Here is a 27,133-nt window from a genome sequence, read left to right on the forward strand (position 1 = left end):
CGTGGTGGAGGGTCACAAATGGTTCTAAGAGGACGTTAAAACTAATTATTCCCGAGTACGCTAGTACTTGGGCTCAGCAGACTTTAATCGTGTGTCTCTGTGTGTGTGTGTGTGTGTGTGTGTCTTTCTCCACTTAATTTAACAGCTTATTGCTGGGAAGATACTGGGCGCAGTTCGTTCAAAAGTTGATACACTAACTTGATAATAGGTCCGATTGATCGTATTAAAACTTCATAATGTTACTTGGGACCTAAATGCAAAATAAACCACAAAAACGACTTGGCGGTGGGAGGAATTCACACCGGCGGGGCAACACGCCAGCCATTGAGCTGATAGAACAGCCGAACGCGTCACACAGTGACGAGAAATATAGCGTCGTAAAAAGCATGCGTATCGCATGCGGGATGATTTGCCAGGCTTTGCGCGTTGTGTGTTTGAATAATTAGATTTTTTGTATACCCCATTTTCTACCAAGCGTTGGTTGCTCGGTCGCGACTGCGGTGGTTTAGAGGTCGCGATTTTGTGTTTTGACTCTTTTCATATTAATTTGTATTTTTTCTTATGGTTTCCTTTGTTTACATATGTTTCAGTCTTTTACCTTCACTTTACATTAAAGAATTTGGTAAAACTACCTGGGGCTTGATAAATGCAAGAATCCGCGAGCCAGGACAGAAAAAGAACTTCGCGGGCCACCAGTTCACCACTTATGAAGAGGGTCGGCAGTATATTTTTCACTGTGATCAAATAAAAGAGAAAGGCCAGTCACCACGCACATCCTCGGCTCGCATGCAATGTAGTTATATAGCAAAGGGAATGCCTGTAATTCTCACAGAGCAATCACTTGGTCTTAAACGTGCACAAGACAAAAACTTTCATACTGGGGGAGCGAGCCAGTCGGGTCCAGCGCGAGCGTTTTTTATCATCATCATCATCACATTAAATAGTACCCCCCGCGGGTTAGGGGGAGTCCCATATTGGTTGGGACGAGAAAGAATTTACCCGATGCTACCCAGCATGTCGTAAGAGGCGACTAACAGCTCTGTTTCTACTTTTACCCTTGTTAAGTGGTTCTTGTATAGAATATAGTCAATGTTTGTAAAGATTTTAGTCAAGCAGTATGTAAGAAATGTTAAGTCCTTTGTACTGGAAACTTGCATTCTCCCAGTAAGGTCATATATTGTACTATGTTGCAAGCCCCTGGAGCAATTTTTTGATTTAAGTGCTTTTGTGAACAAGAAACAATTAACAAGTGGCTCTATCCCATCTCCCCCCTTTCCCCTATCCCATCTCCCCCCCTTTCCCCGTCGCGATATAACCTTGAATGGTTGAAAACGACGTTAAACACCAAATAAAGAAAGAAACATTAAATAGTCCTCCTCAATGTGCATACACCCCTCCACCCCCTTTTCAGAAGTTGCTTTTTCAGATTTTCCGATCTGTAAATGTACATGTATCTCCATTTTAAGACTCCCTCAGATTTTAGACCTCATTTTCTCAGATTATGTTGAGGTCTTCAAAGGGGGGATCATTTCAACTTTTCAATGCAAAAATTGTAGTTTTGAGCGGACAGTGCACGAAACACATATCTGAGCTCATTTTCACGGGGATGTCAGTTGACTAACTGTCACAGGGGTTTACATGCCTCAGTATTTAAACAACAAAAACGAAAGAGTTAGTTCCGGACATCGTCTGTTAAGTGATATGTTTTGTTAATACGTACTTTTTCACGTTAACCCATAAACTTGACAGAGTTCTTTCCTGAATTCGTCTTTTGTATTTGATGGACCTTGCTTGTACAGAGTTAATATGGGAGTTACGTATTTCAAGAACTTTCCTGATATCGTTCCTTATCAAACAACTGTGATTATTTTGTCTTCTTTCTTTACAGCAGATCTACTGTTGTTTACCTGTCTGAACCTCTTGACATTGTTTACCTGTCTGAGCCTCTTGAGATTGAGTTTACAAGCGAGATTTTTTTCTGTTGCTTTAACAATTATTCCTTTCATTGCTTGCTTCATATAATGATATAATGATTCTGCTTGAGATTGAGCTAGTCTTTATGATTGTTGTTTGGTAAAGTGAGATTTGAATTTGTCATTTTGTTGTTTTTATCATTTGTGACCTGCAGCAAAAACATATGCATTGCACAAAGGAAATACTTTTGAACCTGTTACAAATATGTTTATTCGCAGAGATGAATTGAAACAGTAACCTCTTAGTTTATTTCTCAGGATTTGTTTTTGCCTGTAACCCATTATTTTAGGAAAAAATAACAACAAAGAGCCAGCAGCAATGAAACTCCACACTGCAAATGTGTAGGTAAACAAGCTGTTCTATTTTGTTGCTCATTTTTACATCACTGGCATGTATGTAAATCTCACAGTTAAAAACACTAAAACAAATGATTATTTTCAAACATTGGCTTGGTCCAGACAATCTTTCCTCAGTGCTCATGCTGCATACTCAGATTTGAATGGATCTCTCATCATGTCAAACTTCTTCCTCACCAGGAAACAATGTCATTTCTGCCATATTTGTCACCTTTCAAATTTTGCTGTACTTTTGGGAGGATGGGGTGTGAGGTATGTGTAATGCAGCGATGTGAAGCTCTTTTCTAGGCCATAATGGTGTTGACATATTTTTTCTCTTACTTTTATTTGCATTATAGTGTTCCGTTTGGGAAGAGTAATTAACTTTTTGGTCGTTGAATTTTATTTGAAACTCCAGGAAGATTGTGTTACAAGCTTAACACTTTCTACTTTCTACCTCACCTATGTTGACCACGTTTTGTTTGGGCCGAGGCCAGCTGTGCTGCAGCAGGTCACTCAGAATTGTAGTAACTGTGTAGAAACTGTGTAGCAACACGCTGGAATGCAGGCGTTAGATCGACGTTACAGGAAAGTGACTGAAGTGACTGTGTGTATGGATATATCCGTACAAGGTCAGATGGAGCAATATGAGTGGGTACGGATATATATCCGTACCTGGGACTGGGAGACAATGAGTTACAGAAAGCAGAATCTGTTTTTCATATTTGTTGTTTGAACTTTGTGGAATATCTCAGAGTAAACTATAGCATTGTGGAAAAAAATGATGTCAAGAAAAAATGTCTTTCTGTAATAGCTGAAGTGTTTCGTATTGATGCATGTAATTGTTTCCTGTGTTAATTTTGACATTGATGCAGGAGGTTATGAAAAAGTTGTCTGAAATTTAATTGGTCTAATGATCAAGGCTTGGTCCGTCTATTTTTTTACTTCTACTTTTATTTCTATTACAATATAGTTCATGGTTATGCCTATTACGGAACCATACTGTTGTATTCAATGTAAACAAGATAACCAAATCTGAATTAATTATGCGTTTGCTAAATTATCTCAATATTTAACCTCTGAAGTTTATTTGATGGGTGAATGAATGATATTGCAGAACAGCTGTATTTGCTTTACATAATTTACAAGATTTTGCTAATAATTACTCTGCACATCATATATATTCATGAAAAAGAACATTAACAGACATGAGACTTTTAAACAAATTTATGATTTCTATAAATCTTAATTCCTCAGCTGAAGTTTTTGTGTTTTGGTTCGTCAAAATCAGCACTAAAAAGTATGTATAAACCACAGCTTTAATTTGCTTGGTGTTGGTAAAAATGGAGATTTCAAAATCATATGTCAGTGTTAACATGATTCCTGTGTGTAGACAAAAACCAAGAGAGGTCAGTGTTAACTTATGACAAAACAAAATGTTACAGTCATTAAGTGGAAAGACAGACAAACACGTAAAATACAGAAAATGAACGTATATGACACCTTTTCTTGCTTGTGTTCTTCCGAACGAACTTCTGGACAATTTAAGTTAAGTTTATTTTCTTTATAATAATTGTTTGTCTGTCCACTTGGAAGACCACTGGGTCGAATATCAGTGACTGTAATGTTTACTTTTGTCATAATTAAACGTTCTAATAAGGTACCTTTCATGTTTTTTTTAAATTCTGAATTTTTGAAAGTTGGCAGTCGATTTGTTTTTGGATTTCTGTGTGTAGACATTTACTTTTTTTCAACAGGTTGGTGTCTGCCAGCCTGTTTGTTGAGATGTAGTTTTGACATCTAAAGTTATGCAGAATGTGTTAGCTGCTTAGTCTTCTTGCATATCCCAAGCAGCTTAAAAAAAATGCTGTATTATGTCAGGCTTAGTTAATTTACCAGTTACAATTTGGGTTTAACTGAGTTGATGTTGAATGGTTGTGTCTGATATTCTAAAGTTGAAACTTGGTTGAGAGGGAAATTCCAGCTGCTGTTGCTGTCTTTTTGGGGTACACACTTGATTTCATTTTGTCTTTGGAGGCAAAGCTAGTCATTATGGTGAAGAATGTTTTTGTTGTCTTGAAGTATTTTTGAAAGTTTTAAAAAGAAAGTCAGCAGTATACTCTAGTCATTCTTGATCTTGTGTTTTGATCCTTTGACCAAAATGAAATAATTGTGTGTGTGTGCGTGTGTCAGTAAACTGACCGACCCAGTCATTACTGACATTTCATGAATGTGCTATAGATTTTGTCAGACAATTAGATCATGTTGGTTTTAGATTTGTGCTGTTTGTTTAGTAGAAAAGAAAACTATTTTTGTGGTCATGTACTTCTTGTGAAAAGTATAATCCTTTGCCTGAATGAGTTCTTAGCAATCTATGGACAGGCTTTCCGCGATTATTTATGGGAGGTTTAATCATTTATGCACAAACATGCAAAATAATAATAATAGTAAAAATAAGAAAGAAATATAAATAATTTCTTTCAACAAAATCCAGAAACTCAGGTTCTTAGATTGGATTTGAGTCCATGGATGAATATTGGCAATGAAAACTCTGCTTACATTTTTTTGGGATCCACCAATCTCTCTTCTTTGGTTAACATGTTTATTTTCTTCGACTGGGACACAAGTAATGGGTTAGTGCATTTGTAAACAGGAATCGCTTGACAAGTGGCCCCCTTCATCCCCCCCTTCCTCGTCCTGATATGGCTCTGCGTAGTCGGCTGGACGTTAAGCAACAAATAAACAAACAAATTATTTTCTTCGGGCACAAATACACAAATACTCAGTGACAACAAAGCATGTATTAAGAAGTAAATGAGATTTATTCTTCCTTAGTTTGAGAACAGCTGCTTCCAGTATTACTGACATTTAACAGTATGTATATATATACAGTATATATGCAGTGAATGCATACAAACAGCTTCATACTCAATGCCACTTGCCATTATTGTCTTTATTTCAATCTCATTTTAATGCTTTTAACGTTTGCTTCCAACGCCACACCTGCTTGAATGGTTGACATGCATAGGCTCCCCTTTTAATTGTGTCATTGGTGTATGGGTTGAGAGGACGTGCTCTTAGCTCTGTAAGAAAAGCAGAACGTATACAGGGATCGCGCTAGCTTTTTAAAATAGGCCGTGAAAGGTAAATATGCGCCGAAATGGCTGCAATCTACTGGCCGTATAAAATTTCATCTCACACGGCATCACTGCAGAGCGCCTAGAACTGTACCCACGGAATATGCGCGATATAAGCGTCATTGATTGATTGATTAAAAAACGCGTAAGTCATACGCAACGAAACGAAAAAAAACGCGTCACGGACCAATATTTTTGCGTACTACGAAAACACGTACAGACACAAACAAAACACGCACGAAAGACTTAAAGACACTCCTTACCTAAATACGGCGAGTTTTCCTGTCGAACTCCGCGCACGCCTGTCGAATAACACCCCTGCTGTCTCCAACCTTCGGGCCTTGCGAGTTTGTTTCCCGCTCTAATACGACTAGACACACTTTCCGCCTTTTGGAAGCGCGAGATGGGAGAGCAGCTAATGTCTGTTTCATTATCCGACAAGACATTATCTGGTAATACCCTCGTTACGTTCGTTTGCGATACTTCGATGCAAAAAGAAACAGACTTTAGTTTTGACGCGCAGATTTCATGTGTGTCGTCACTTCTCGAGCCCTATAGTCAGTTTCAGGATCGGGTGATTATTAAGTCAGAGCAAAAGCGCTGCGTGAAGACAAGAAAAAGTTACAATATTTTTGCGTATGGCTTACGCGGCGCGGCGAAAAAAACGCGTCAGCGACTTTTAAAATGCGTCAAATACGCAAAAATTGTGCGTAAACGCGATCCCTGGTATATAACTGTAGCACTTCTTACTTGAATGCTGCAAGGAGTGATTTTACTGTACATGCATAGCCATCATAACAGACAGATATTGAAAAGTTCATTATGGGATTGGATGTACTAATGTAATACATACAAGAAATAAAATAAGAAGGGATTCATTGTTGTTTATGTTGTTCTATAGTTTTGTTGTACATTGTATTTCTAATTTAGTCTGTGTTTAATGTCTTCTGTTCATTGAACACCAGACATATGTGCACGCAGAGATCCGTCATATGTTCACACACACACACACACACACACACACACACACGCACACACATGCATTGTTAATAACATTTCTTTATCTTATGTTTTTGAGCAGATTTACAAATAGAAAATCTCTTATATGCTAGCTCACATATTGTATTCTCTCTCTTTAGTGAATCACAACAGTTGACTGGCTGTTTCAAACGTACACACATCAACCCACCACACCACACCACACCACACCACACCACATCAGACAGATGAGGAATATATGTAAAGGAAAAGGAAATAATGACAATAATAATCGAAATGGTATTTATTTGGTGCCATACTAACATAAAGTTCTAAGCGCCTTACACTAAGACAAAAATCTACAAATAAACAATACACAGTCACGTACAAGATGCACATTCAAATAAATCAATGAAAATAAAAAATTCATATGGAACACCACCGCATTAATATACACACACACACACACACACACACACACAGAGGCACGCACGCGGGGAAAGAAAAAAGATAGCAACAGACAGTTCGATCATGTGCTTAATTTGTCCAGGTCTGTCTAATTACAAATCGGGGAAAAAGTCGAATAAATAAGAATCTCAATCTAATGAGGCAGAGCGCTATGTAAAGATATGAGAAACAGAGGGACATGATGCATGTTGTTGTAAATTAATCTCTCTTGCTAATACTCATGACGTATGCATTTAGAGCAATTGTGTCCCTTTGCTTCTCTATAGTAGAAATGAGGTTAGAAAAAAATATCTTTAAAAATTTCAAAAAGCACCTGTAACTTTATGTCCGAGACTTCACTCCTTGGGAAGTGATAGCTTCAGCGGAAACTGGGCACCGATGCTTCTATTATACTGGCCTTACTGGAGACACATTATGATTGATGAGCCATGGTAGACGAAGTAGCAGTAACCCTACTTGGACCCTTAATCACCCGCTGTACATTTCCTAAGGACATCATTCCAGAGAGAGAGAGAGGGGGAGGGGGGGGGGGGGGGGGGGGGGCGGAACCTATTTAGCAAAAATAAAGATTTGAGGCTGGACCTTTTCTTACAATCTGTCCTTGAACAGAACAAACAAATAAAACAGCGAGGCGACCCCCCTAGTTAAATGATAGGGGAAGGTTGCCTAATATGGACCACTGCCTAATATGGACCACCTCATGTTCTGACAAAGTAGAGCGCTCAAAACAATTGTATTCGCTGTATTCGCCCTCTCTGAACAACCTGCACATGTGAAAACTGTTGCAGAAACACAAACCTCAAAACCGTTTGGCTTTTTCTCTTTTTTACACTTTTGGCAGTGTTCACTAGTTTCTGTCCACAGCTATGACATACAAAATGCTACATATGACTGCTAAGACTCAGTATTTGTTACATTTTAGCAGTGTTGACCCCGAGTTTCTGCTGCAAACAAAACATAATAGCAAAATCTTAAAGTATGTGTGTGTTGCCTAATATGGACCACGTTCAACAAATAAAAAAAATATTTTCATCAATTCATTAAGAAGCTTTCTGAAAATAACCTAGTACTAGCTCTCGAGATTTCAAAAAATATATGAAATAGTCTTCTGTTCGTGGGAGTTGATAATTTCATTTATGTTCACTCTGTTTTTGATAAGCTTCTTTAGTTTTCTATTGTGCTTCAAATAATTTTCTCATCTACCCAAAACAGATAAATCTAATGCATATTTGAATTTGTCTGACTTGCACACTAAGTTGTATAATGTTATTTTGAAGTAAAGGGGGCTTTTTACATTGATTTGTGGGGGCGTCTTCACTGGTCCATGTTAGGCGCACACGGACCTAATATGGACCAGTTGTGAATTTGTCTTTGTTTAATTTTTGCTGTTTGGCTATCAAAGCTAATTCATTCTAGTTAGGTCTAACGATTTAACCGAAGAGTCGAAGGACTACCAAACACAAAATGAAACTTCTTCGCAAGAAAACAAGCTAGTTATCAGCATGAAACAAAAAGTGGTCCATATTAAGCAACCTTCCCCTTCAAAAGCAGAATATTTTGTGTTTAAAATTTAATGTTAAAGAAGGCAACGATAAAATACCAATACAGTAGAAAGATAGAGAGAAATAAATCTATAAACAAACCCCTGCACAACCTTACGTTACCCGAACATGATTATGATAAAATGTCTGGAGTCCCTTTTTTCTCACATCTCACTTCAAGGCATCGACAAAGTCACTTCGTTGACGACGTCATGACAACATTTCCCAAACGTCATCGTACGTCCGATTTTACGTAGCTCCAAGCGCACGGACCTCAGCCGAATGCTGTATACGATAGGATCCGCGATAGCGTTGAGGATGGTGAAGATGAACTGGATGGTGATGATAGAAAAATAGGCCTTGCTGCTGCGAATTTCAGGGTCAAGCGCGAAATGCAGATATCCGCCCAGAAGAGGGGTGGACAGCAGAAGGAATGGGATGACGACGGAGAGCGTTGTTATGGCAACGCGAAGGTTCATCAAGGTCATCTTGTGATGTGCGTCACTGCCCACCATGGTGGGTGCGATTTTGTTGACCTGAAATTTGAAACGATTTTCTTTTAAAGCAAGATTTAATTCACGTTGCTATGCGACATATATTTTGTTTAAACTGCAGACATGTCTTGGATGTGCTACAAGCAAATACTTAATATAAGCAACACACAAATGAAGTGAATGAAGTTTTGAGAAGAAGAGCTCGCTGGTCACAATAAATTTGGTTGTTGGTTTTCACGTCCCTTCACTACCTATGTGGCGATGTCGCGAGACCGATTCAAATTTGTTTCCTTTGGTGATCTCCGTGATTGAAACTATTTTCATTATACAAAGCTGACTGTGTATGCGGATAAAGGATGCCTGAACACACACACACACACACACACACACACACACACACACACACGCATGCACGCACGCACACAGGCACAGACTATCGCACGCACGACACACTGACAATCGCACACCGAACGCACACACGCACACGCAATTACATACACACACACACACACACACACACACACACGCGTACACACGCATTCACACACGCACTGTCTGGCGCACGCACGCATGGACGCTCGCACGCCGAACACACACACACACCACATATTAGTTCAGGCTTTGACACATGACTTTAACATATGGCAGAAATCAACAGTATGGCTGCTTACAGCGCTGAGGGTTGTGTGTGTGTGTGTGTATGTGTGTGCGCGTGCGTGTGTGTGTGTGTGTGTGTGATTGTGTGTTTAAAAAAATATTAACTTCGTAACTATCAGCTTCGTCAGTTTACGAACATAATGAATAAGTAGCATCAACAATGAACACAAAAATATAGCTCTGCATAGAAAACAGCCAGGTTGTTGGTTTGAGGCACGTGTCAAAGTGGAGGGATGGCCTTATCACATATTAAAGCCCGGTGGAGGGATGGCCTTATCTCATATTAAAGCCCTGTGGAGGGATGGCCTTATCACATATTAAAGCCTGGTGGAGGGATGGCCTTATCACATATCAAAGCCCGGTGGAGGGATGGCCTTATCACATATCAAAGCCCGGTGGAGGGATGGCCTTATCACATATTAAAGCCCGGTGGAGGGATGGCCTTATCACATATTAAAGCCCGGTGGAGGGATGGCCTTATCACATATTAAAGCCCGGTGGAGGGATGGCCTTATCACATATTAAAGCCCGGTGGAGGGATGGCCTTATCACATATTAAAGCACGGGCTGATCTGAGACGGGGTATATGATGGTTTATACAGTGACGAACGTTCTAAGGGGGCCCGGGTAGCTCAGGTGGTAGAGCACTGGACTTGTGATCGAATGGTCGCTGGTTCGAATCCGGGCCGGGACGGACACGGGTCAACTTTATGTGCAGATCCAGAGACGGTATCCATCTCCCACCCCCCGTGTCACCACAATGGCACGTTAAAGATCTTGGTCATTCTACCATTAGTGCAGATGGCTGATACCACTTAAACACGCATACATCAAAAGCCGTGAGGGCGTAAAACTCGAATCGTATAAACAAATTCATGTCCAATATAGCCAATTAAGACCTGACGGACAATAGGCCCCTTAAAATTTACTTTTACGAACGTTCTGCAGGAAGAGGGCGTGTCGGTGACGTCAGACAGACCTACTTTGCAACAGGAAACAAGAAGGGCAAAGCCCATACGACTCACATGATTGACCTTGACCTTTACATGACCTTGACCTTCAGGGTCAAGGTCAAATAACTAAACCTAGCAATGACATCATACACTAAGAACTGCTTTACACATTTTTCCTACCAAAATACATGTGACCCAAGGTCAAGGTCATCCAAGGTCATGCAACACAAAGCTGTTAATTCAAGACATAGGAAGTACAATGGTGCTTATTGGCTCTTTCTACCATGAGATATGGTCACTTTTAGTGGTTCACTACCTTATCTTGGTCACATTTCATAAGGGTCAAAGTGACCTTGACCTTGATCATATGTGACCAAATGTGTCTCATGATGAAAGCATAACATGTGCCCCACATAATTTTTAAGTTTGAAACAGTTATCTTCCATAGTTCAGGGTCAAGGTCACTTCAAAATATGTATACAATCCAACTTTGAAGAGCTCCTGTGACCTTGACCTTGAAGCAAGGTAAACCAAACTGCTATCAAAATATGGGGCTTACTTTGCCCTATATATCATATATAGGTGAGGTATTGAATCTCAAAAACTTCAGAGAAAATGTGAAAAATGTGAAAAATAGCTGTTTTTTAGACAACATTTATGGCCCCTGCGACCTTGACCTTGAAGCAAGGTCAAGATGCTATGTATGTTTTTTGGGGCCTTGTCATCATACACCATCTTGCCAAATTTGGTACAGATAGACTGAATAGTGTCCAAGAAATATCCAACGTTAAAGTTTTCCGGACGGACGTCCGGACGGACGGACGGACGACTCGGGTGAGTACATAGACTCACTTTTGCTTCGCATGTGAGTCAAAAATCCAAGATGGCGTTCTCTGCCCCGTGTCTTGAGTTCCATGACTCCTTGTTATTAAGCGATAACGTTTCTTTGAGCCCCAGAGACCTCTCCGTCAACCTCATCGGGACCTAGACTAGTGATGCTTCTTGTAATGAAACCAATTGTCCCATTCAGACAGGAAATGGTTGAGCTATGAAACGTACACCGTTGGCCTAACGTGAGCGTCATTGTCATTTTGATGCCAGGGATGTCTTCATTAAAGCAATACGACCCCCCCAGACTCCCCCAGGCCAAATAGTTATGAGCCCGGGGTGATGAAACAACCCGTTTGGTAGTTTCTTATTTCTGTGCTGACTCATTACAAATATTTGGGAACCAATTCATTACATGTGTTTTGAACAGTTTCGAGTCATTTTCTTCCTCAGTAATTAGGCTATTAATTTTTCTTTAATAAATTGTATTATGTTTGACACGATTTTATAATGTGTGTGTGTGAGTGTGTGTGCGTGTCAGTGTGTGTGTGTGCATGTGACAGTGTGTGTGTGTGTGTGTGTGTGTGTGTGTGTGTGTGTGTGTGCCGTGTGCGTGCGTGCGTGCGTGCGTGCGTGCGTGTGTGTGTGTGTCACTGTGTGTATGTGTGTGTGTGTGCCAGAGGTAGATCGATTGATAAGCTAGTTGATATATGCTACACAAGGGGACGGAGATTTTATTCTTATATATTATAATCTGCCCCTGCTAAAAGTACGAAATAAAATGGAATCATGAAGTTCAGTACAACGCACTGAAGACAAAACAAACAAGTCGCGTAAGGCGAAATTACAACATTTAGTCGATCTGTTGAACTCACAGAATGAAACTGAACGCACTGCATTTTTTCACCAAGACAAAACAGCTTCGTCAATCCCAGCAGCAAGGAAATCGCTCACTTTTTCCTTGCAAAACAAAGTGAAATTGACAAGCCAGTAAAGCGAATAGCGTATTACGCTAAGCAGGAAAGCGATCGAGCTTTTCAGTATTCTTTTTAGCTTTCTGAGCTTGATTTTAATACAAACATATTATATCTATACGTTTTTGGATTCAGGAAAAGATAAAGAATAAGATTAAATCACTTTTGGATCGATTTCTACAATACGTTTAATCATGGTACCTAATTAACCCATATTCGTTAAATTGTGATCACAGTATTAGAGTAAACATGAAATATGTATATATTTTTAGATTCAGAATTTGACGAAGAATAAGATGCAATCAAATTTGAATCTGTTTGCACAAAAATCAATTTTAATGACAACTTTAATGAGTTTGGTTGAAAAAATAAGAGCGTGACAGTGCCGCCTCAACTTTCACAAAAAAGCCGAATGACGTCATCAAAGACATCACAAAAATATATCATACTCATGAACTCTCATGTAAAGTTTCATGAAGATCGGTCCAGTTGTTTATCTGAATCGCTCTACACACACACGCACACACACACACACACACACACACACACACACACACACACACACACACACACACACACACACACACACACACACGACCCTCATCTCGATTCCCCCTCTATGTTAAAACATTTAGTCAAAACTTGACTAAATGTAAAAACAAACAAGTCGCGTAAGGCGAAATTACTACATTTAGTCAAGCTGTGGAACTCACAGAATGAAACTGAACGCACTGCATTTTTTCACAATGACCGTAGTCCGCCGCTAGTGCAAAAGGCAGTGAAAGTAACGAGCCTATTTAGCGCGGTAGCGGTTGCACTGTGCTGCATTGCACGCTTTACTGTACCTCTCTTCGTTTTAACTTTCTGAGCGTGTTTTTAATCCAAACATATCATATCTATATGTTTTTGGGATCAGGAACCGACAAGGAATAAGATGAAATTGTTTTTAAGTCGATTTCGGAAATTTAATTTTTATCATAATTTTTATATTTTTAATTTTCAGAGCTTGTTTTTAATCCGAATATAACATATTTATATGTTTTTGGAATCAGAACATGATAAAGAATAAAATAAAAGTAATTTTGGATAATATTATAAAAAAATTATTTTAATTACAATTTTCAGATTTTTAATGACCAAAACCATAAATGAATTTTTAAGCCTCCATGCTGAAATGCAATACCGAAGTCTGGCCTTTGTCGAAGATTGCTTGGCCAAAATTTCAATCAATTTGATTGAAAAATGAAGGTGTGACAGTGCCGCCTCAACTTTTACAAAAAACCGGATATGACGTCATAAAAGACATTTATCGAAAAAAAGAACAAGTCGCGTAAGGCGAAAATACAACATTTAGTCAAGTAGCTGTCGAACTCACAGAATGAAACTGAACGCAATGCCATTTTTCAGCAAGACCGTATACTCGTAGCATCGTCAGTCCACCGCTCATGGCAAAGGCAGTGAAATTGACAAGAAGAGCGGGGTAGTAGTTGCGCTAAGAAGGATAGCACGCTTTTCTGTACCTCTCTTTGTTTTAACTTTCTGAGCGTATATGTTTTTGGAATCAGGAACCGACAAGGAATAAGATGAAAGTGTTTTTAAATTGATTTCGACAATTTAATTTTGATAATAATTTTGATATATTTAATTTTGAGAGCTTGTTTTTAATCCAAATATAACATATTTATATGTTTTTGGAATCAGAAAATGATGGAGAATAAGATGAACGTAAATTTGGATCGTTTTATAAATTTTTATTTATTTTTTACAATTTTCAGATTTTTAATGACCAAAGTCATTAATTAATTTTTAAGCCACCAAGCTGAAATGCAATACCGAAGTCCGGGCTTCGTCGAAGATTACTTGACCAAAATTTCAACCAATTTGGTTGAAAAATGAGAGCGTGACAGTGCCGCCTCAACTTTCACGAAAAGCCGGATATGACGTCATAAAAGACATTTATCAAAAAAATGAAAAAAACGTCTGGGGATTTCATACCCAGGAACTCTCATGTCAAATTTCATAAAGATCGGTCCAGTAGTTTAGTCTGAATCGCTCTACACACACACACAGACAGACAGACACACACACACACACACACACACACACACACACACACGCACGCACGCACATACACCACGACCCTCGTCTCGATTCCCCCTCTACGTTAAAACATTTAGTCAAAACTTGACTAAATGTAAACAAGTCGCGTAAGGCGAAAATACAACATTTAGTCAAGTAGCTGTCGAACTCACAGAATGAAACTGAACGCAATGCAACGCAGCAAGACCGTATACTCGTAGTCCACCGCTCACGGCATAGGCAGTGAAATTGACAAGAAGAGCGGGGTAGTAGTTGCGCTGGGAAGGATAGCACGCTTCGCGTAAGGCGAAAATACAATATTTAGTCAAGTAGCTGTCGAACTCACAGAATGAAACTGAACGCAATGCCATTTTTCAGCAAGACCGTATACTCGTAGCATCGTCAGTCCACCGCTCATGGCAAAGGCAGTGAAATTGACAAGAAGAGCGGGGTAGTAGTTGCGCTAAGAAGGATAGCACGCTTTTCTGTACCTCTCTTTGTTTTAACTTTCTGAGCGTGTTTTTAATCCAAACATATCATATCTATATGTATTTGGAATCAGGAACCGACAAGGAATAAGATGAAAGTGTTTTTAAATTGATTTGGACAATTTAATTTTGATAATAATTTTTATATATTTAATTTTTAGAGCTTGTTTTTAATCCGAATATAACATATTTATATGTTTTTGGAATCAGCAAATGATGGAGAATAAGATAAACGTAAATTTGGATCGTTTTATAAATTTTTTTTTTTTTTTTACAATTTTCAGATTTTTAATGACCAAAGTCATTAATTAATTTTTAAGCCACCAAGCTGAAATGCAATACCGAAGTCCGGGCTTTGTCGAAGATTACTTGACCAAAATTTCAACCAATTTGGTTGAAAAATGAGGGCGTGACAGTGCTGCCTCAACTTTCACGAAAAGCCGGATATGACGTCATCAAAGACATTTATCAAAAAAATGAAAAAAACGTTCGGGGATTTCATACCCAGGAACTCTCATGTCAAATTTCATAAAGATCGGTCCAGTAGTTTAGTCTGAATCGCTCTACACACACACACACACACACACACACACACACACACACACACACACACACACGCACATACACCACGACCCTCGTCTCGATTCCCCCCTCTACGTTAAAACATTTAGTCAAAACTTGACTAAATGTAAAAAAAACGTCAAGTCGCGAAAGGCAAAATAACTACATTTAGTCAAACTGTGGAACTCACAGAATGAAACTGAACGTTGTCCGCCGCTAGTGTAAAAGGCAGTGAAAGTGACGAGCCTGTTTGGCGCGGTAGCGGTTGCGCTGTGCTTCATAGCACGCTTTACTGTACCTCTCTTCGTTTTAACTTTCTGAGCGTGTTTTTAATCCAAACATATCACATCTATATGTTTTTGGAATCAGGAACCGACAAGGAATAAGATGAAATTGTTTTTAAATCGATTTCGGAAATTTAATTTTGATCATAATTTTTATATTTTTAATTTTCAGAGCTTGTTTTTAATCCAAATATAACATATTTATATGTTTTTAGAATCAGAACATGATAAAGAATAAGATGAACGTTAATTTGAATCGTTTTATAAACATTTTTTTTTTACAATTTTCAGATTTTTAATGACCAAAGTCATCAATTAATTTTTAAGCCACCAAGCGGAAATGCAATACCGAAGTCCGGCCTTCGTCGAAGATTGCTTGGCCAAAGTTTCAATCAATTTGATTGAAAAATGAGGGTGTGACAGTGCCGCCTCAACTTTTACAAAAAGCCGGATATGACGTCATCAAAGACATTTATCGAAAAAATGAAAAAAAAAACGTCCGGGGATATCATTCCCAGGAACTCTCATGTAAAATTTCATAAAGATTGGTCCAGTAGTTTAGTCTGAATCGCTCTACACACACACACGCACAGACAGACAGACAGACAGACACACAGACAGACACACACACACACACATACACCACACCCTCGTCTCGATTCCCCCCTCTACGTTAAAACATTTAGTCAAAACTTGACTAAATGTAAAAAGATGACAGAAAAGGAAAACGGCGGAACGATCGAGCAAGAGAGAGGTAGAGAGAGTGTGCCTGCGTGTGCAATATTTCAGTATCATCCTCCCATTAGTTCATCCAGCTAAACCCTTCCGCCTCTAGCTGTTAACGGGTTTTCACTAATGACATAAACCAGATAAATATATTGTAATGCTACCCGCGGTTTAATGATTACATCTTCGCGTGCTTCTGACTTTCTCGACGTGATTACGCTGGTGTGTTTGTTGTCACGGACCGGTCCAAAGTTTAAAAACCTTCACACATTTACAGCTGTAACGAAATACAGCAATGTGTTGCCTTTCAAGTTGATCACTGGCATGGCTATATGACACAGATATGCATCTGTCTGCACAACTGCAATATTTTTTTTTCTTTTTCTGGTCCATGGCATAAGTCATGAATTTTTTGATTTGGGTAAACGGAAAAAAGATACAAAATATTAGATAAGGTAGAGATGATAACAAAAAAGCTGGTGTCGGTGGGTCGATTCCAAATGTTCGTTTACAATCACACGCTTCGTTTTCCGAGGATATGGATCGCCAAAAGTCACATTTTCTGAGAAATCTAATTTCCAGAGTGGTGAAAAAAGTGTTAGGGTTGGCAGAAATAAATAGACTCGGTTGGATTACCCTGATCCAAGTTGTTTTGATATTGACAGTGATACTGATAGTCTTATTGTTAGGTTAGGAAAAAACCCAGTTTTAATGTGTTGGTTTGATCGCATTGTGCGTGTCAGGTTTGGTAAACTATACCGTCGCTATTAAGAAGGCTACTTGAATTTTGTAGAAAAAGCTTTTTTCTGACTGTTTATTGAATACACAAACATGCTATTTTCCTATTTATCCATAGAACAGCAAGCAGCAGTTGACAGCCTTATCACGGGACTGAGTCGTATCCTGTTGAAGCTTTTGTTTCAGGATGTGTTTTTACGGGGCACGATATTCAGCCCGGAACACGCGATCCATTCAAGAATCGAGTGAAGTGTGTGTGTGTGTGTGTGTGTGTCTGTGTCTGTGTCTGTGGCTGTGGCTGTGTGGCTGTATGTCTGTGTGTCTGTACGTGCGCGCGCGGGTTTGTTACATGTTTATAAAAACGAGAAGCAAGAAAAAATCTCAATTGAAAACGCAAAAGAATGTTCTGGAAAAACTTTGACAGCAGGAGTTTAGGCATGCCTGGGGCAGGTAAACTGAAATAAACAACTCGAGTAATAATTATTCAAAGTAAAATATGGTGTGCAGAAATGTTTTATTTATCTTAGGCTTGTCATTCAATATGCGCTTTGACATGTGTAAATGAGAGTGAGTACACAGAAATGTCTGCATTTGTTTCAGACCTGTCATTTTGTGTGTGCTTTTAATTTGTTACGGAGACATAGGTGCCAATGAGAGAGAAATAGAGGGAGAGAGACATAGAGAGAGAGAGAGACATAGAGAGAGAGAGACATAGAGAGAGAGAGGGAGAGAGAGAGACAGAGACAGAGAGAGATAGAGAGAGAGAGGAAGAGAGAGAGACATAGAGAGAGAGAGACATAGAGAGAGAGAGGGAGAGAAAGAGACAGAGACAGAGAGAGAGAGAGAGGGATGATGATGATGATGGAACTTTATTTTTCAAGGATAGAGGTTTAAGGCGACGCCTTTTCTTACAACCGGTCCTTACTTCTTAGGGAGAGAGAGATAGACAGAGAGAGAGAGAGAGACAGAGAGAGAGAGAGAGAGACAGAGAGAGACAGAGAGACAGAGAGAGAGAGACAGAGCCAGAGAGAGGGAGAGAGAGACAGACAGAGACAGAGACAGAGAGACAGAGAGAGAGAGAGAGACAGAGAGAGGGAGAGAGAGAGACAGAGAGAGAGACAGAGAGAGAGAGAGAGAGAGAGAGAGAGAGAGAGAGAGAGAGAGAAAGAGAGAGAGAGAGATAGGAGGGTAAACAAACAGACCGATTGATTTTCAGTTTCTTATCATCCATTTTTTCAATATTTGAAATGGTGATGTGTCAAGGCATTGCCTTTTTGTGCAAACACGCACACACTCACACACACACACACACAAACACACACACACACACACACACACGCACGTACGCATACGCATACATGAACGCAAGCACGTACGCATGCACACACGCACACACACACGCACACACACACACACACACAAACACAAACACACACACACACACACACATACACACACACAAACACAAAAACACACACACACACACACATACAAAAAAAAACACACACACACACACATACACATACAAACACACACACACATACAGGCACACACGCACCGTGCTTAAACCCTACAGCTCATCCAGGACTAAAGTAACCTGATACCTAACCTGAATTTTCGCCACCACGAAGATGACGACCTGACAGACGACGACAAGGACAATGGCTGTGATGTTGCTGACAGCGAAGATAAAGAAGGCCGCCGTGCCAGTGAACCTCCCGAAATAGCACTCCGTCACGTGACCGTCACGCAGCTCGTAGGCCACCGTCGTCATGACAACGGGCAGTACCCACAGCAAGGTCAAGGTCACGGCCAGAGTTTTCTTGGTGACGAGCTGCGCGGCCTGTAAAGGTCTAGCCACGGTGATGACCTGCTCAACGCTGAAGACTAAAATACTGTACAAGGTCACGAGCTGTAGATAAGACAACGAACCGTATCGAAGTCGACATTCGAAAGAAAACTGCGGCCATATGTCAACGACGATGGAGAGATAGGTGAAAGCGATCCCCATCAGCGCGTCTGCCAGAGCGATGTTGATGAGGAAGGCTTTCAGCGCCATGTGTAAGGCCCTAGCTCGAAGTACTGCCACCGCCATCACACAGTTTGCCACCGTGATGCACACACCCAGCAAGACGCGAACAGCTTTTACGGGCGTGGACAGTTCGTAGCCGCAGATGACGCAATCGTCGTCGACGCCACTAGGCGTCTGTGACGTAGTAGCGTTGTAGACGTCATTGTCATAAAAAACAGTTGTAATGTCATACTTCTGGAAAACGGCAGTGACGTCAGGAGATGATGGTGAAAAGTGCGTGTTCATGACACGTACGGTATGAGAGATGTGGATGGATTTTGTTGAATGTTTTTCTGCCTCTTATGTGTTGCTGTGGTACGTTGCATATGGTTTCTTGTTGTCAGTTTACTCTCTCTGAAAGATAGGAGAATAAAGCCATGAATATCACATTTTAATTTTGAATATGTATATTATAAACCAAAATATCAGCTCCGTTTCAGGCCAGAACTGAATTTATGTATGTCTCTGGTCATGAATGGGTTAACCAAACACACACTGACATAACAGCTGTAAGTAGCACTACTTAGTCTATTGCATGGGAAGCAACATCGACACGTCATTATTAAGAAGAAGAAACAACAACAACAACAACAACAACAACAACAACAACAACAATAACAATATAACAACAAATGTAGGGGAAGGGCTCCTAATATGGACCGGCTCCTAATATGGACCACCTCTTGATCTGACAAACTAAGGGCGCTAGAGCGCTAAAAACAATTTCATTCGCTGTATTCACCCTCTCTGGATAACTTGCATATGTCAAAATATTGCAAAAACACAAACCTCAAAACCGTTAGGCTTTTTCTCTTTTTTTCATTTTTAGCAGCGTTCACTCTAAATTTGACGCCTAAAACGGACTCGTTTCTGTCCACAGCCAAAGCTTTTATCACACACAAATTGCTATATATGACAGCTAAGACCGTGTTTGTTGCATTTTAGCACTGTTGACCCCGGGTTTTAACTGCAAACAAAAAATAATAGCAAAATCTCAAAAGTATGTGCGAGTCCCCTAATATGGACCACCTTCAACAAATCGAAGAAAATAAATGCTAAAGGCTATTTTCATGAATTCATTAAGAAGCTTGCTGAAAAAAACCCTATAACTAGCCCTCGAGATTTCAAACAAATATATCAAATTGTCTTCTATTGGTGGAAGTTGATAATTTCACTTATTTTCACTCTGTTTTTGATAAGCTTCTTCAGTTTCCTGGTGTGCTTCAAATAATGCTCTCATCAACCCGAAACAGATAAATCTAAAGCATATTATTTGAATTAGTCTGACTTGCACACTAAATTGTGTCATGCTATTTTGAAGTACAGGGGGCTTTTGACAGTGATTCGTGAAGACCGCTTCACTGGTCCATATTAGGAGCCCGGGCGCCTAATATGGACCATTTGTGATTTTTTTCTGTATTAAATTTTTGCCGAAGGTCTATTAAAGCTATTTTACTCTAATTAGGCCTAACGGTTAAACTAAGAGAGAAGGACTACCAAACACAAAATGAAACTTCTTCGCAAGAAAACAAGCTAGTTATCAGCATGAAACAAAAAGTGGTCCATATTAGGAGCCCTTCCCCTACAACAACAATATCGAAAACTATCAAATATCATCGTGAGAAAGATATGACCCAACTGTAATACACTACCACAACACTCGCCCCTTCAAAACGGATCTTGGAAACTGCACGAGATTAAAATACAGAAAATTGTAATGAACTGAATCAAAAAACAAAACTTGACTAAATATAACAAGAAAGGTAGGTTGTTAGAACGTTTACATGTTATTGACAAAACAATACATTCACAGATATTTCGACCCAACGGTCTTTTAAGTGGACAGACAAACAAATATCAAAACAACACTTATCTTGATAGTTCTGTCCGTTTCAAGTCCACTCGAATGAATAATTGTATGATGAAACGAATTACGTTGAAAGGGAATGACGTCAGCGTCGAAAGAATATCCCAAAGGTAAATAGAACATGGCACAGAGAGAGAGAGAGATGTTCTATGTTCTGTGCCATGTTCTATTTACCTTTAGGACATTCTTTCGACGCCGACGTCATTCCCTTTCTATGTCATTCGTTTCATCATACAATCATTCATTTGCTCGGCTTCTTGACGAGTGGACTTGAAACGGACAGAACTATCAAGATAAGTGTTGTTTTGATATTTGTTTGTCTGTCCACTTAAAAGACCGTTGGGTCGAAATATCTGTGAATGTATTGTTTTGTCAATAACATGTAAACGTTCTAACAACCTACCTTTCTAATCTTGTTTTTTGATTCTGAATTTTGGAACGTTGGCAGTCTCTTTGTTTTTGGATTTGTAAGGGAAGGGCCCCTAATATGGACCACTTTTTACATTTAGTCAAGTTATGACTAAATGTTTTAACATCGAGGGGGGAATCGAGACGAGAGTCGTGGTGTATGTGTGTGTGTGTATGTGTGTATGTGTGTGTGTGTGTGTGTGTGTGTGCGTGTAGAGCGATTCAGACCAAACTACTGGACCGATCTTTATGAAATTTGACATGAAAGTTCCTGGGTATGATATCCCCATATGTTTTTTTCATTTTTTTGATAAATGTCTTTGATGACGTCATATCCGGCTTTTCGTGAAAGTTGAGGCGGCACTGTCACGCCCTCATTTTTCAACCAAATTGGTTGAAATTTTGGTCAAGTATTGTTCGACGAAGTCCGGACTTCGGTATTGCATTTCAGCGTGGTGGCTTAAAAATTAATTAATGACTTTGGTCATTAAAAATCTGAAAATTGTAAAAAAAATATTTCTTTTATAAAACGATCCAAATTTACGTTCATCTTATTCTCCATCATTTGCTGATTCCAAAAACATATAAATATGTTATATTTGGATTAAAAACAAGCTCTGAAAATTAAATATATAAAAATTATTTTCAAAATTAAATTTTCGAAATCAATTTAAAAACACTTTCATCTTATTTCTTGTTGGTTCCTGATTCCAAAAACATATAGATATGATATGTTTGGATTAAAAACACGCTCAGAAAGTTAAAACGAAGAGAGGTACAGAAAAGCGTGCTATCCTTCTTAGCGCAACTACTACCCCGCTCTTCTTGTCAATTTCACTGCCTTTGCCATGAGCGGTGGACTGACGATGCTACGAGTATACGGTCTTGCTGCGTTGCATTGCGTTCAGTTTCATTCTGTGAGTTCGACAGCTACTTGACTAAATGTTGTATTTTCGCCTTACGCGACTTGTTGTTTATTGCTGATAACTAGCTTGTTTTCTTGCGAAGAAGTTTCATTTTGTGGTTGGTAGTCCTTCTCTCTTAGTTTAACCGTTAGGCCTAATTAGAGTAAAATAGCTTTGATAGACCTTCAGCAAAAATTAAATACAGAAAAAATCACAAATGGTCCATATTAGGAGCCTGGGCGCCCAATATGGACCAGTGAAGCGGCCTTCACGAATCACTGTAAAAAGCCCCCTATACTTCAAAATAACATGATACAACTTAGTGTGCAAGTCAGACTAATTCAAATATGCTTTAGATTTAGCTGTTTCGGGTTGATGAGAGCATTATTTGAAGCACACCAGGAAACTGAAGAAGCTTATCAAAAACAGAGTGAAAATAAGTGAAATTATCAACTTCCACAAAAAAAAGACTATTTGTTATATTTTTTTGAAATCTCGAGGGCTAGTTATAGGTTATTTTCAGCAAGCTTCTTAATGAATTAATTAAAATTGCCTTTAGTTTTTATTTTCTTCGATTTGTTGAAGGTGGTCCATATTAGGGGACTCACACATACTTTAAGATTTTGCTATTATTTTTTGTTTGCAGTAGAAACTCGGGGTACACACTGTTAAAATGTAACAAATACTGTCTTAGCTGTCATATATAGCCATTTTTGTGCTATGAAAGCTTTGGCTGTGGACAGAAACGAGTCCGTTTTAGGCGGCAAATTTAGAGTGAACGCTGCCAAAAGTGAAAAAAGGCGAAAAAGCCTAACGGTTTTGATGTTTGTGTTTCTGCAACTGTTTTGACATGTGCAACTTATCCAGAGAGGGTGAATGAAGCGAATGAAATAGTTTTGAGCGCTCTAGTGCCGTTAGTTTGTCAGAACAGGAGGTGGTCCATATTAGGAGCCGGTCCATATTAGGAGCCTTTCCCCTAATGAACTGAGTTTCATTGCTCAAATTTTACACAGAAATCGTTAGTTGGGAAGATTGTATCAGGGTCTTTCAAGCTCATCGGAGTTGAAAAACTAACAACAACCACGACGACAACCACGACGACGACGTTTTCCGAAACCCCTCTTAGAATTAAAACACAGTAGGTCTAAAATCAAAAACAAAACGAAAGAAAGAAAAAAAAAACTAGAGAAAAAACCAGCAACACAAATCTTTCTTATTTTTGAATAAACAAAAGATTTCATTCTGCGCACTTTAATAAAACCTACCTTTCACGAACACCAGGGATTTCTTTGCCAGACAGAGACATCAAAAACTCCCCACTACTAGCTTCATCTTCATGTTATGAGTGGAGGTCTTCGATCTGATTGGACTTGTAGGCCTAATGAGAATCCTGACTACGAACCATTTTATGGCTAGAGACCAGGGAAATTTGATCACGTTCAGCGAGTCATGCAGTAGGCAGCACTGCGTCATTAATGTGTGGTGATGTCTGTTTTCCGTCATTCACAGTCTTTTATAGTCAGGCGCGAATCGGTCTAAGTTTTACAGGAACAGTCCAGTCCTCAGCTCAGATCTGTCGAGGCTTTGACATAGAATAAGACTGTCAATAAGACTCTAAATCTACATGGGTACAGTGGTATTTAAAAAAAAAAAAGAAGCCTGATATCTTAAAAAGCACTGCCATGGCAATTAATTTATCAAAAAATTCCAACTGACCACAACAAGCAGTCAGGGTGTTGGATGTTGGTATGTATGTTTAAAAATTGTGGGACGGTCTTATACCAGGCTGAAGCCGGGGCACATCTGAGACAGTCAGGCATTTTATCACGAGGCGGAGTGGGCCTTTAAGTGAAGCATTCAACCGCACATCCGCGCTTATGTTCATGTTAACGTATTCATGTTCATGTATTTGTTAGGAAACAATAGAAGAAACATGGCGCAAACGCCACACTATATCCCCTTAAAAAACTCATTCTCGCCTCTCCCAATTCACACGCACGCACGCACAAACACGCTTGCACGCACGCACGCACACACACACACACACACACACACACACACACACATGCACGTACGCACGCACACACACACACACGCACACACGCACGCACGCATACACACACAAGCATGCGCGTACGGACACACACACACACACACATACTCTCTCTCTCTCTCTCTCTCTCTCTCTCTCTCTCTCTCTCATTCGTGCCACACATCATTAATAAACCTTCTTGAAAACTTGCTTAGCAACATTAATAATAATGAACTCTGTGGTGTCCTATTCGTCGATTTTGCAAAAGCATTCGACGTCATTAATCATGAGTTACTTTTAAGAAAATTAGCTGAGTATAGATTGTCACCCCAAACCCTGTGCCTCCTCTAATCTTTCTTAGCCGGACGAGAGCAATCCGTCTGCGTGAATTCCACTATGTCAAGTAAAAGACCTGTGTTATATGGAGTCCCCCAGGGGTTCTGTCCTTGGGCCACTTCTTTTCTCTCTGTACATTAACGATCTTCCTTTTAGTGTTAATGATGATTGTGAACTATTTGCTGATGATACGACAAACCATCATGGATTATTGTTCGACCATCTGGGACTCAGCCAGTGCAAATATTTTAAAACCACTGTATAGTCTACACAGACGAGCACTAAAATCAGTTCTATTAAAACAATCCAGTCTTGTTTTCGACGATTATAAAAAAAACTTAAGATTTTGCCCTTAAAAGAAAGATTTAAATCAAATAAAGGCGTGCTCCTTCACAAAATCCTTTCCGGCCATGCACCACGTGCTTTCATTACAAAATTTAAAGCCAAACCAAGCCGAAAATTCAACGTCCCCATTCCGCGGATAGATCTCTTTAAATCAAGTTTAGCTTATTCTGGCAGCGTTTTGTGGAATTCTCTCCCGGAATCAGTTCGAGTCCCAACAAGTCTCAATACTTTCAAAAAACACCTCTCATTACATTTAATGTCAAATTACGAAAAGTCACAGTGATGGAAGACTTCGTTCTGATTATTTTCATATTGATCATATCTGTCCATAAAGCATCAGTGTTTCATAACGCAAGAATGTTTGTATAGCCTACAACGTGTGTATAGTCCTGTGAATAGTTTTTCTGCCTTTAACTGTCATACCTATCTTTTGTAATTGTTTTACGTTTGTATATATATATGTATTTAAGATTAGAATAGTCCCTCTCTGGGCGAGGGCTGGTTGAAAAGAAGCTCGTTTATATTGCTTATGCCACAACCCTCGTAAAATAAAATTTGATTTGATTTGATTTGATTTGATTTGATTTGATCTCTCTCTCTCTCTCTCTCTCTCTCTCTCTCTCTCTCTCTCTCTCTCTCTCTCTCTCTCTCTCTCTCTCTCTCTCTCTCTCTCTCTCTCTCTCTCTCTCTCTCTCTCTCTGCCACAACCCTGCCACAACCCTCGAAAAATAAAATTTGATTTGATTTGATTTGATTTGATTTGATTTGATCTCTCTCTCTCTCTCTTTCTCTCTCTCTAGTTTTTATCTTCGACACGCCACGGTCAAATGTGTATAATATATGTGTCCAGATCTGGGGTTACAGCCTCCCGATAAGCAAACGACAGCAACTGTCCCCCCTGTTGACTTTCTATCCCAGTAAATATTTGTTAGTGCCATGACATAATTGGAAGTGGGCAGCCTGCGGGTAAAGAACATAAATCATGGTTTGAAAAAAACCCAGACCCTGATGAATTAAAGGTGATATATGAGCGACTCTGACACTGTTTTTCAGAAGAGCCAAAATACAAGGGCTAAGCTATTGTTATCAATTTAAAAAAGTAAAATGAATGATTGAAAACAAACCAACCAACAAACAAACAAACAAACAAACAGAACAACAACAGCAACACAAACACATGAGCAAAGAACAAACGCTAAACAAAGACAAAGCACTGGAACAGCTTAAATAGTGAGCACATCATCATCTCGTCGTCGTCATCGTCACCAGCACCAGCATCGCTGTCGTCATCAACGTCATTAATGATTATTGTTTCGGTACTTTCAACAATCACCCACCAACCAGGTATCATTCAAATAACCAACCGATCAAAATAACCAAAATAACCAAAGTAGTGAACTTCGACACTTACCTGGTAAAGGTAGCATCACCAAGAAACCGTAGACAGCAGAATTCCTGACGTCGCAGTGTTTTCTTCAAGACAATTGTTACCACCTCGTTGTAACGTATTGAGACACGCGCGTTCTCGCCTTCGCACAATGCATGAGCCTTGGATTTAGGCGTGTAACTGTCACGCACGCATGCGCACCACGTGCGATTTTAATCTAGCTTTGGGAAGAGCTGCATCATTTGATGACACTTGTGCCCAACAACACCTTGCAAATTAATTTTGTGGGAAGCGGTGGCTCTGGTTTGTGAACAGAGGCGCGGGAATTGTGTTGTTATAGTTTGTTTGTTAATTTGTTTGTTGAAGAAGATATTTGTTCGTGGTTGTTTTTTTGAGGGGTGTGGGTGGGGTGGGTGTGACCAGTGTGTGTGTGTGTGTGTGTGTGTGTGTGTGTGTGTGTGTCTGTGTGTGTTTGGTTTTGTGTGTGTGTGTGTGTGTGTGTGTATGTATGTGTGTGTGTGTGTGTGTGTGTGTGTGTGTGTGTGTGTGTGTGTGTGTGTGTGTGTG

General features: G+C 39.5%; 1 protein-coding gene across 1 annotated transcript; it reads right to left on the reverse strand.

Annotated features, from left to right (window-relative positions):
- Positions 1-7,426: 7,426 nt before the first annotated feature.
- Positions 7,427-26,734, reverse strand: LOC138973135 (somatostatin receptor type 5-like). Its single transcript, XM_070345801.1, has 3 exons — positions 26,591-26,734; positions 18,825-19,640; positions 7,427-8,969 (listed from the first exon to the last, which is right to left on the reverse strand). The coding sequence occupies exons 2-3, from the start codon at positions 19,530-19,532 to the stop codon at positions 8,610-8,612; spliced, it is 1,068 nt and encodes a 355-aa protein (XP_070201902.1). The 5' UTR covers positions 19,533-19,640; positions 26,591-26,734; the 3' UTR covers positions 7,427-8,609.
- Between the last annotated feature and the right edge of the window lie 399 nt (positions 26,735-27,133).

This window comes from Littorina saxatilis, linkage group LG8, assembly GCF_037325665.1.
Source record: "Littorina saxatilis isolate snail1 linkage group LG8, US_GU_Lsax_2.0, whole genome shotgun sequence".
In the NCBI taxonomy this organism is placed as follows: Eukaryota; Metazoa; Mollusca; class Gastropoda; order Littorinimorpha; family Littorinidae; genus Littorina; species Littorina saxatilis.

Excerpts from the sequence above, each read along its gene's own strand:
- LOC138973135 (XM_070345801.1), bottom strand. The coding sequence starts at position 19,532 with ATGAACACGCACTTTTCACCATCATCTCCTGACGTCACTGCCGTTTTC. Across the intron at positions 8,970-18,824 it reads TCGTGGTGGCGAAAATTCAG|GTCAACAAAATCGCACCCAC; the intron begins GTTAGGTATCAG and ends TTCAAATTTCAG.